We start from the raw sequence: 12610 nt of genomic DNA, 5'->3' as shown, positions 1-12610 counted from the left end.
TTTTTGTCAAGATTGAATGTTCAATTAAATGAGCAGTTGATGATATTAAGTGCTTCTATGTGTTTTCAATCATGACAAGGTTGACTCGGTAAACTGGGTTTACCATGAGCGACTGGAACGATAAAGACAAACAGAACTGTTGAGCCTGCCTGTTGGGGTGCTAGGGTCAGGGTGCAAGTGTCACATAATCACATACAAATGATACAGTGACCATCCACTCAGGCTGTCAAAACACATTAACAATGGCAAACAGCATTCCAGAAGTGGCTGGACAAGAATGCCAAGGTTTTTTCAACACATATGTAACCAGTGGCAGCAGGTGAAAAAAAAAATTCTTGGGGGGTGCTGAGCCAGTTTTGCATTCAAAATTTTAATTAAAATAACACAAAGAATAGCCCAAAAGTGCTTATTCACTCTTCCACGGTTTAAGATTAAGAAGAGTATTTGCTACAGTAAAATCTCAATTAATATTAAATATAGCATGTAGAAATTTGAGCAACACTCACAATCCAATAGCAGACACTTACTCTGAGCTATCTGTATATTATACAAAAATGAAGTTATTTCATCAAAACAACTCAAATAAATGTAAAATACTGTCAACAGTGTGTGAACGTTGAACATATCAATTTTCAGAAAATGTTGTGTTTTGTCCTGAACGATGGTCTGTGGGTAGGCTACGCTACACATAACTCACCGTTTCAACAAAGATGACTCGACAATGAACATTTTGTTCATCTTTGCTTCTGTCTGTCTGTCTCCTGCGATCAGCCACACTTGACTCACCCTGACTGAGTCGTGAACTTCATTGAGAGTCAACAATAAAGACAACAATACGACAATAAAATGACACACAGATGAATGGAACAACTCATTGTCTGTATAATGTTATCTAGCTTCTCTAAAAGCATGAACACATACACTTATTTATTTATTCATGTTCTGTCTTCACCATACTTTGTTGAGCGGTCAAGATCACAATTTTGAAAATGAAGTAAAGAAAGAAACTACTACTCTGAAAGGACACAAGAGAATTTATTTTCTGCAGACAGCGCGAACATGTGTGCAAATATTGACTCTCCACAAAAACATGCAAGTGTGAACAGAACCTGGCGACACCAGATCTGTACCGACACCATTGTGAGGATGACAGTGAGGACTAGGACTTGCTACATATTCACCGCAGCAATGAATGATGTCACCATAACATCCAAAAAGTCTTGTTAGTTCACTACAGTGAAAAAAAAGGTTCCCTGACAATGCTATCATTCATCAATTCGGCGTCACTGCTGCACTATGAAACAACTGAGAAGAAAACACAACTACACATTAATACAGGGCAGGAGAACTCAAGAGTACCATGGACAAGTCAGAAAAACAGGAGGAAATGACAACCATCTGAACCGTGTCATTACATTTATATCGCTCTTCAGAAAAATAAAATCTTGCACATTCAAAATCAGTATCAGCATCATTCATACCGTATTATTCATGTAAAATATAGTCAAGTCAGGAAAAATACGTCTATTAGCAGAAAATACTTTTATCAGAGGAAAGATCAAATCAACGACAGCAAATGAGAGATACAGGACTGATGTTTTTAAAACTCTTTTTAACACTGTACTAGGTGGTGCACTTATCGCATAAGGCACCGAACACACTCACTGTCCTCAACATTGAATTGCATTTCATAAATATATCCAGTCGTGCATTAGTCTATGCTGAAAAATATTCTACAATATTCTTTATTTGCATAGTTTTGACAATATTGCAATTTATAAAGAGACAATTTGTTCTGTTTTTTGGACTCACTAGCACAGTTAGCCCAATACTGTCTAAATTTGAGCGCAGTTTGCATGTTTTAAAAAGGTTCAGTTGCATATAAGCAAAGACTTGAGCCACCTAAACTACTGACATGTGGATTATCATTATTATTACCATTTGGAGCAGATTCTGTGAAAGCTAGTAACATTCTTAAAAATGGAGTCTGGGGGACACTGAACAATCATTAAGTGAGCAGCTTCTCCCAGGAGAAGTTGTAACAATCAACCATCAGCAGTGCAAGACTTGATGCAAACACAGCTACAGGAAGCTGTAAATAAGGTATGGAGCATGTTGACCAGCACACGTCCAATCTCCCTCAGGTGGCAATGGTGACTGTCAAAGCAACAGTCTTCTTTTGGGTCTCTTGTCGACTAACTTGTGAAACTGGGAGTCACAGGTGATAAAGAACTGAACTGGTCATCATCTGATCATGCTCATGGACAGGAACTGTAGTCTAGAGCACCATTAAAAGATGGATCAGACTTTGCCGGGGTCACAAACGCAATGAGTTTTCGCTCCTGTCTGTAGTCTCTCTTATGGGAAAGGAGCTCAGTCAAGGAACCATTGCACTGAATCTCGGAGCTGTGTGTTTTTAGAGACACTTAGCCTCATCATTCAGGGGGCGCTGAATTAATGTAGATCAGCAACTCGAGTCGGATTGTTCAGCCGGTGAGGGAAAGGGGATCTCACAAGGTGGAGCTCTGCTGAACTAAGCGTTGGACATCTCTAGCATCCAAATGGGTAGTAAAGTGAACACACAACACACTCAGTAGCACTAGAAAGTGAATCAGGGTCGACAGGAACGTGGGAAGGTGGGATCAAACCAGCAACCGAGTCTCAGTCACAGAGCAAACACTCCAATATCTCAGCAAATATGAACTGTTGTGCCTGAAAGACTGATATCAGCCCACTTACATGATTATCTGCAGCTCAGTATCCTGCACAAGGCATGGAGCAGTGAGCAGGCTTTCCCATGCTGAAGGTAGTGGTGCAACTTAATATTGTCTTTGACGACGGGGTTAAACACCCTTATCGTACAGTGATGCTCTGGCAGAAGAGCCTTTTCAGCTCGACCAGTATCTGGTGAAACATTGCTTCACATTTAGTCAACAAGGTCCAGATGAGACACTAAAACTTGTGTAAATCTGCAGCTTGTCGTCTGGAACAACATTAATGCACCTCGAACTCAAGATATTATCAACCATGAGGGTTCTCTATGTTCTGCTCCGCTACAGACTTGGTTAAGGCGCGGTGACAAACATCATTTGGAGGTTCCAAAGTTTAATCCTTAGTTTCGCTGATCAGTTTCAAGTACGTTGAAATGATTTGGAACACCGAGGCATCGATCCCTTTTCCCTCATCCGTACATTTTCAAAAAAAGACATTTATTCTTATCAGTGAGGTCCAGGGAGGACCTTTGCTTCTGTGTTCTAAAACCGTCAGGTCCTTCTGATGTCAGACCTGTTGTGCCGGGAATGGTGCGGTCATCACTGAGTTTTGGGCGCTAAGACTAAGACTTCTCTTTGTTCTGGACCTGGTGGCTATTGCAGTGCACCTGCGAAAGCTGGAGAGCTGAGCTCAGCCGACAAATTGACTCAATCTCCTGAAGGAGATCTTCGTCCTGGAGCAGTGACGTTTCCGATGTTTTGTTCTGATCCGGACTAAGACCCAGGAATCCGTCCTTGGTGGAATCCTTCTCCCAGGGTACTTGCATGGGTGACAGGCTGGTCCTGGTCTGACTCTTTGGCGCCTGCTGCTGGCCCCTGCTGCCTTGCCTCAGAAGAGACTTCTCCTTGTAGTTACGTACCGTCTCCTTGGACAGAACCTTCCGTCGCAGGATGCTAGTTGATGCAGACTGGTTCTGTACAGGTGTAGGCTCACTACTACGGGGTTGTGTTTCCGAGACGGTCCGAGATCGTGCGACCAGTTGAGGAGAATATTTGGGAGAGCAGTGAGGGATAGACGGTTCAGTGGCTCGGTGAGACATCAAGGGGGAATAAGAGTGTCGGTCTCCAGGTCTTTGTGATGCACTGATGGTGTCACGGTCCTCGAAATCCAGCATGGACGTCCGGATGTGTTCCGAAAGATTGGGTTTCTTTGAAGCCTTCAGGCTGCTCTTGTTGGGTTGTCTGCGGGGTGACGGCGGCAGATGTTTGCCATGGACTGCACAGTCGTCCTGTCCCATGTTCCAGCCCGACTGATTGGCACTGCTGCTCTCATCTAACGGGTTGCTCTCAGTGAATTGAGTTGGTTTGATCTGGGAGTTGAGGAAACAAAACAGAACACTAAATGTTTTGCCATACAGAAACATCAGATCTGGAGCTCTGTTTGACTGTAAGTAGTTTAGGGTATCGAGCTAAGGTTCCAACATATATAAGAGTGTGACCACTAGTCTGATCAGCCTGGTCTGCACACTAAGAGAGAAAGAGTTCAGCCCAGACACATTCTGTACTTTTGGATTTCTCACCGGGGCCTGGTAGTCCAGATCATCCAGTGATCTAAAGAAGTCCAGGCTCTTGGCAGCACTCAGCTTCCCCTGATCCATGGTCGTGCTGGTGGTCAGAGAGTCCAAGATCTCCTCCAGTAAGTTCATCTGACCGGAGTGCGAGGAGTCCATTTCCAGGTCCAGGGAGTAGGAGTCATCACTGTCCTCCATGTAAAAGGGGACATCGCCACTGTCCTCAGAAGAGATTCTGTTTCAAAGTGAAAACAAAGAACTTCAATTTCACAATAAAGAAATGAGCACAATAGTAATATGAACGCAACAAACACAATGAATCATTCTTATAACCAAGATTTGACCTTTCACATTGACAGTTCTGATTGAGGGAAAAAAAACTGTCATTATCAGACACGTCCACTTGGTGGTAGTATTGCCATGTCAAAAAAGAAATGAAACCAAAGTCAACTTCTGTCCCGTTTGTATTGAAGCGGCAGGAATGTCCAGTAGAAAAGAATGTTTAGACACATAACACAGGCTTTATTTAGAAATACATCAATAAAAGCAATCATGCTAACGAAAATGAAGAAGAAGAAGACAAACTATGTCAGCAACGCCCTGCATGATATTGGCCACTCATTTAAGAGGATTACTCACTTGCTCGCACTGTCCAGATCATCATCATCCAGTCGGAAGCACAGCTCTCTGGGGCCCATACTCATGGGAGACTTGTTGAAGTGATGCTGTGGAAGGGACAAACAGCCCAATTTACCGCACAGTGAAAGACGTTAAAAGCATTCACAGACAAATTAAGTGTGCACTGAAGAGAAATTGAGACAATGCAGGTTCGGGTCCTCTGGGTCCACATGAGGCAAATATTACTTTTGTTTAAGTAGAGGAGTCGCGGGACATCATTTGGGATTGTTGTTGAGCGAATGATGAAACCTTTGCAATTTGGCCAGCGAGGGCTGCATTACTAACGTACACCATAACACAACAGCAAACAACTTAATTAGTGTGTGCGGTGAGATCATCTATATGGAAGGTGTCGGACACCGCAGCTTTAATAAGCCACCAGTGTACCGCATTTAATGGCAGGTTAAAGAGGAGACGGAAGCTTTAGCGAGTCAGGCAGGAGCCTCCCCATGGGAGCACAAATCTGCCCCGGGCCACTTATTAACATGCTTTCCACCCAACGCACATGTTCCCTCTCACAGCCAGTGTGTGTCACCTTACTGTACCGTGCACCTTTCAATGTGTCTATGTGAGCAAGTGGAGTTAGCTCCTCAAATGGAGGCGTCACTTCTACTGTAGCATTGTTTCGTGCTACACAGAATCATGATTAAACGTCTAACTTATAACAGATGAATGACTTCATTATGGGCACATGGCATGACATGATCAGTTGTTGCAGAAGCCAACAGCCTTTGATGTTCAGGTCCACCACAGTTGTTGACTTGAGTTTTGACCAGTGTCACCTGATGTCAGTCGATGCAGACCGGAGGGTTAGTGTCTCCATCCATTAGCTGCTTTCACTCGCCAGCCCTGTGGTGCTGCTCTTTGACAGTTCTCTTTTGTAGCCGTGTGTTGCCTACGTCATCTGTTGTAGTCAGTGGCCATCTGTTGTGACAGGTATCATGTGAGTAATAACTGTCTGTTAGCATGTGCGTGTTGCGTATTGTCACAGATGTCTGCCGCCTGTTGTTGTAGCTACTGTATCAGTTGTCCAGAGCTGTGGTCTGTTTCAGGTTCTGTCTGTAGCTGTACGCTGCCAGCCTCATCTGTTGCTATCAGCAGTCACTGTTTACTAATGACTGTCTGTCACTAAATGTTGCTGTTTGTCTCTTTGCATTAGTATGATCTGTTACTTTTGGAATATTGCCTCTAATGTCCATCCATTTCACTGTCACTGACAAGCAAATGTGTCCAGAGTGGACACCGTGTTATCTGTTGCAGTTCGTGGCAGTCTGTTGCTATTACTGCCATTTGTGTTGATGTGAGCGGCTGATGTCCGTTGCGATGGTTATTTATATTGTTGTCATTGTAGACTGTCATAACTTTGTGCTGCTGTTGAATTGCTATTCCCTACATCACAACTCCAAGACTTATAGGTTTTATTGTTGTTGTTGTTGTCTGTGTCGTTGCTGTCCATGTTGTGATGTAATCTGTTATTTTTGTAATAATGTGTTTTGCTTGATGCCTTTCTGGCTTGCAGTCCGTTATTGACTTTGGATGCTGTTATTTGAGTCCACTGTCCAACTCTAGCCTGTCATTATCATCTGCAGGCATATGTGGTCTTTCTTGTTGTGAACGGTCTCACATGCACCTAGTCAGTTCTGTCTGTGACAGACAGTAGTTTATCCATTCACCACTCCTCAATCTGAGTCAGTGAAGGTCTCAGGCAACACCAGAACTCCACAAGAGAATAAAAGAGATGGCATAGACAAAAACTATGAATGTGGGCATTAGTCCAAAGCGCCAGAGAATTATGGGAATGGGTGCATGGGCTGGGGGATGTACTGGACCCGTACACCAACCCGGTCTTGATTAGCAGACTGTGCGCCAGCCAGACAGGCAGAACATAACGTGTGGCTGGCCTGGCCTCATTTAGGGCAAGTGCTCAGCAGGGACAACAAACACTGATACACACATGCAGACACACACGCACACTCTTGAAAACACAAAGTGCCATTTTCTCCATAAAAGTCAGTGAGGAGATGTGTGCAGTAGCCACTTAAGCCTCTCAGCCATCAGGCTAAACAAGAACACATGTGGCATCGCTCTTGATAGGCCAAAACCCAATCCCCTTCCACGCTGGCTCCGACCTATAATGAAGGAGTTTTGAGTGGGGCTCGGGTCTGGCATCCCAAAACCGCCTTTAATACGTTCCCGAGTCATGGCTGTAAATCTACGACAGGTCAGAGACCCGGTAGAGCGAAGTGCACCTGTGAGAAGCTTTAGGATGAGCACGCGTTTGTTGTAAACACACCTCCGTGTATTGTCTTTTAGCTATTTGTGGGAACCTTTTGCTGGTCCCCACAGGGTTAAGTCTTGATTTCAGGATTAAAACTCCGAAAAAACTTGGTCATTGTAATTGAATTTGAGTGTAGTTTAGGTTAGGTTTACGGGGTGAGGCTGGGGAATGCCATGTCCCCACCAAACATAAAAACGTGATGTTCGTGTTTTTTACAGCAAGGTGTACAAAAACAAAGCCAGGCACTGAAAACTCCAGTCTTCTGATCCTGCATGGGGAACCACAAATAAGGGTCCACTGACTCTGACCGTCACAAGGTCAGTGAGATGCGACTGACCCGGTAAAAATGTTCCACCGGTTTGTGTTCCGACAATTCCAGGTTTCTATAGTGATTTCTAAAAGACTTCAATGGTTTGGTTGATATTTCATGACCCATGTTAACAGCACTCAGTGCTATGTGCTTAGAAAGACAGTACTAGACTATAGACGCTACCCAACAACAATGAAGTCACAACCAAACCATTAATCAAAATATTAGCCATTACATTTCTGACCACTTGGCTACAAGCCCTCTTTGGACAAAAAAGTTCTTTACGTCACAATCTGGAAAGGTAACCAGAGAAGAGATGCTGGAGTGTCAAGATCCAGATCAGCTGTTCCAATGGTGTGATGAAATCTAAAAACATTTGAAGTATGCAGCCCAGCAACCTTGTCAACATGTTGACACGGGTTTGAACCAACAACTTTTCATTCTCATAGGTGGCACTCAGTCAACTAATGCAACACATAAAAAGTTATAGTCACACTGCTGAAGTGCTGCAAAGAGGAACAGAGGAAGGTGAAACCTGCTTTTACAGCAATTGAGTTCCCAAAAGCCTTAGGTTAAGTCAAGTTGGGTACATCCAGCTTGCAAATCTCCATTGCCGCGTGCACACAAACACACACTTTTCTATTTCTATCCCTGTGGGGACATTGTGAGGTTTCTCGTTGGCATAATGCTTTCCCCAGCCTCTCACCCTAAACCTAACCAGCCAAAACACATGGCTCAGTGTAACCAGGACTCTGAACCAAACTGAAACCCCATTATAATCACCTTGTTATTTTTTCAAGTCTTCAAGTTGAGTCTTAGACCTGTGAGGACCGGCAAAAGGTCCTCTCACCCTAAACCTAACCATCTAAAACAAATGGCTAAATTTAACCTTTACGCTTAACCAAACTACAATCCAATTATAATAACCAAACTATTTTGTAGTTTCAACCCTCAAAATTAGGCTTCACGCTTCTTGTGGCAAATATTCTTATACCATTAAACAGCAATTAATTCAGATTAATTAATTACAAATTCTCTAATTAATTAGATTAATTTTTAAATTGAATCCCACCCCTATATATATATATATATATATATATATATATATATATATATATATATATATATATATATATATATATATATATATATATATATATATATATATAAGGTGAGGCCTGACAATTTAAAACAGATAAAGCTCATCAGATCTGACTGAAATCAATGAATTGCCTGAAAACCCTGCAACTGACAGCTGGCAGACAGAAATGGAAGTTCCGCCTCTCCTCCCTGCGTGCATTTGCAGCTCACTGTTTTCCTTCCGTCACTGACAGATGTCACTTTTTTTCTGTCGGCCTACAACTCACATTATTTCCTCAACGTGTTGCCAAAACTAAGACTCAGCAGAAGCACATTCCGGAAGAGACGGTTAGAAACACACACACACATGTATGAAATATGGCTGCCATATTTATGGATAATTTTCAAATGACTTTATATTTTCATTTTGATGTCGCCCGATTTGACCAAATATTCTCAGGAACATTAACATTGTGGGTGGATATAAAGATTTTTTTTTATTCTATGACAAAAGATTACCATTTCATATCTTAAAGTAACTGAAAGGTAAAAACATGAAAAAGAAGTTGTCAAAGTACAGAACACATGGGTTCTATTTTATTGGTGAAAGAATATAAGATAAAGGTACAAAGTAAAAACCCAAAGCATTAACCAGCCACGTTTATCTGTACCTTTGTTTGTTGTTATATATATATATATTTTTTTTTCTCAAAATATTACTAATTTAAAATAATTTCTCCTTGCTGCTACTGTTTAAAAGAAGTCAGACATAAACCTTGCAGAGGCCTGCAAAAGTCAGCAGCATTGACATAAGACAAAAATGGTGCAATTACCAGAGGAAAATAGTCATCACACTCTCTTAAAACTGCAACATTTAATGGAACAAACTTTCCCCCAGCAGGGTCCCAGCAGGAACAGTTATGTAGAACTACTCTGCCGCTCTGTGGCTGGGCCAAAGACTAATGGACTTTAAAATGACATACACATTATAGATTTCATACCAGCGGGCACTGATCTCACAGCTTGGCATGCTACGTAAAGAGATGCTTGGAAAATGCAAACAAACCTTGGGGGAGAGATGGAGCCAAGTATATGAGCTGCTCACTCAAAAGATGGGAAGGAGGGACACCGCTCCTCCGTCCAACTGGCTCACACTGAAAGCTCACTTCCTTTCTGTTTAACCAGGAGACACGATGAAAAAGAAAAGTGTGCTTAACTCACCATGCAAATGCACCAGTGACAGCCTTTTTTTTTGAAGGTGGTGCGGCTGCAGTACTAAAGGGTGACCAGCAGATGGCACTTTGGTTTCAGTGTTGAAAGGAGAAGACTCAAAATGCAAGGCTCCTTCTGTGACAGGTCAACAGCGTGCCATCATCATCTGAATGTATATTCACGTAAGTATGAATTAGCTAGTCTGCCTCTCCACTATTAAGGATGTCACTGTTCATTTAATTAATTTGCATGGCGGTTGTCAAATGCGTAAGCACACGACTGTGTTTATTTTAATGACAAAACTGTGTTTTTGCGGTGTATATATTGCATTACAGCACTCATATAGGTCATTGGCAAACTATAAATATACACATAACTTTGGTGTAAATTAATTTATCAATTGCTAAAACATCGACACAAACACACAACTCTAGATGTGGTTATTTAGGAATTTATACACATCTTAGAGGTGGACTATTTTCTGATGTAAATTATTGTCTTTCTGCAGAGTGTCTGAGACGTTTTCATCAGTGGCTCTCAGGTCACTTTCAAGAGATATTGTTTGCAGTAGTGAAATTGTCAACAACTCATAAGCAATGGAGCGGCACCAAGATTGCAGCTCTAATATGTCCATTGCAAATGCTCTTGTGTGATATAAATCTGATGTCAAAGAAATAGTGACTTGGTAGACTGTGCCACTGCGCTGTTTAAGCTATTTGAAGATAAATATTGATAGTTTACGATTATTAGAGCGTGCATGTACAGTTTCTTGTTGCCTTTCTACATCTCTTCAGTCTCGCATGCTGACTGAAGCAGCTGCCCAGTAAAATTGATATGGGTGCCTTTAATGGAGAAAAAGTCATGTCAAACATCGGTGCTCCATATCCACCTCCACAGTGAGGCTGCCTCCAGACTGGCAGGAGCACCTGAGGAGCCCGCAGCCTGCGGCAGGCCCATCCACTCTTCTGCTGGCTGTCACTGTCCATTACACTGTGCTGACCTGTCGACCACTTTACATCCGTCGCTGTGCTGCCTCTCCACCTGAGGCCAGCTGTTAAAACTCTTGTTTGTCCACACTTGCGCACATATTCACAAAGAATCAAAGATATGGCTCTTAGAGGCTCCCAAAAGCATCAGCACAACAAAAAAACACACCGTAGCCAGAACAATACTTGCCGCATCAGACAAGGAGTCAGTGGCCTAACTCTCGTCTCGTTTCCGTCAAACGAAAGGATTACTCCTACATTCTTAATCAACAAGTTCACCAAACACAACAAATCACCCACATCGGCAGGTACGGCTGGAATATGTGCGCGTGTGACAGCAGCACTTTGGTGTGTTGGCTGATCAAATAGAATCTGAATCTCATTACTCTCATTGCTTTGCACTGCAATGATTAATTAAAGGAGAAACTCCCAGATCAGCTCAAGGACACAAAGAGGGGTATTCGTTTTAAGAAAAATAGACCAGGGAAGAAAAAAAAATCAGGTGTTTTTGTTCAGAGACAGAATGTCTTTTATCAGATTTGTGTTGAATGTTCGGAGATTTACACAGAAGGTAGAAGCCTTTTGTTGGCCACCCAGTCAAAGGAATTAAACACTTGTGAAGGTCACCTGAGGACACATCAACTCCAGATAAATGCTGGTCGTTTTAACATACGAGCAATGAAACCTGTTTAAGGCAGTCATAATCATACATTTTTAATTGAGGGCTTTTTTGGTGTTTTTCTTTTTACTTCGAACTTTTTACAATAATTACTTTGTGGCTACATAAGCTCTATATGCTCTTCTTTTTTACTTGCATTTTTTAAAAATTATTATTATTATTGGAACATTGCATTTTTATTTGCTTTGAATTCTTCCATCGTCTCGTCGTTTTTCAAAGCATTGATGTACTAGCAAACATTATAACTTCTACTAAAAAATTGTGAAAAAAACAAATAAAATAAAATATAGCGCAAAACTGGAAAAGTGGGGTTTGGGACCACATTGCTGGAATGGTGCATCACCAACCCATGAGCAATTTTGGTCAACACATATAATAAAAATCTAGTTTAGTAGTGGAGATTATCCTTCTTGGCTTCAGCTCATGCAGTGTTTTAAGCATATCTACACATGGTTTCTGGCCACTACCACGTTTAAGTTCACTTGCTATCAGAAAATAATTGCGCATGTCACCACAAACGTTCATTTATTTGGCATACATATTTATATGGTGTTGACAGGAAGGCAGAAAGTAGCAGCTACGGTCTGTGTGTGGGCAGCTCCAGAATAAAGGGCACAGTTTTTCATTATACTTAACCCTTATTTAACCAGGTGAGTCCCACTGTGATCAATTTCTGCAGCATGAACACCTGGTTCACATGCTGAGAGCAGAAATACTGTACATAAGTTTTTACAGTCAGTATAGTTTATAAGTCAGGACTGGGGACTGTTAGCATAGGCACCGGATCATCAGAAGACACTGAGGTGGTAAGGAAAGCAACCACTGATTATTACATATGTTAAATGAAGTTATTCAAAAATAAGCTCCTGCATCAGAATCTCTCCGTAGCAGAAATCAGTCAAGAGTGCTGCAGGCTGACAGGCGGTGAAGAATAGTTTGTCTACGCGCAGTGTTTGTTTGGGTTGACGGAACAGAATTGTGGATTGTCAGGGCTGGAGACAAGAAAACAAAAACCCAGGAGGGTTGGAGAAGGCTTAACTGTGTATGGGTGGAGGCAAAATACTGATCTACCTGGGGAATGAAGGATAAGTAAGCGCTGTGAGCA

At 42.0% G+C, this 12610-nt stretch overlaps 1 protein-coding gene across 3 annotated transcripts in view; it reads right to left on the bottom strand.

Annotated features, from left to right (window-relative positions):
• Window positions 1-1016: 1016 nt before the first annotated feature.
• The window catches only part of dennd1b (DENN/MADD domain containing 1B), a 117823-nt gene continuing 106229 nt past the window's right edge, over window positions 1017-12610 (bottom strand). For all 3 annotated transcript variants that reach the window (XM_053876541.1, XM_053876550.1, XM_053876559.1), the window contains 3 exons: window positions 4922-5007; window positions 4292-4517; window positions 1017-4081 (listed from right to left, as the gene is read on the bottom strand). In XM_053876541.1, the coding sequence (XP_053732516.1) occupies window positions 3335-4081; window positions 4292-4517; window positions 4922-5007 (1059 nt within the window). In that variant the 3' untranslated portion in view covers window positions 1017-3334. The remainder of the gene's footprint in view (window positions 4082-4291; window positions 4518-4921; window positions 5008-12610) is intronic.

Source organism: Synchiropus splendidus, chromosome 1 (genome assembly GCF_027744825.2).
Source record: "Synchiropus splendidus isolate RoL2022-P1 chromosome 1, RoL_Sspl_1.0, whole genome shotgun sequence".
In the NCBI taxonomy this organism is placed as follows: domain Eukaryota; kingdom Metazoa; phylum Chordata; class Actinopteri; order Syngnathiformes; family Callionymidae; genus Synchiropus; species Synchiropus splendidus.
This window is presented reverse-complemented; position numbering and strand designations above follow the sequence as displayed.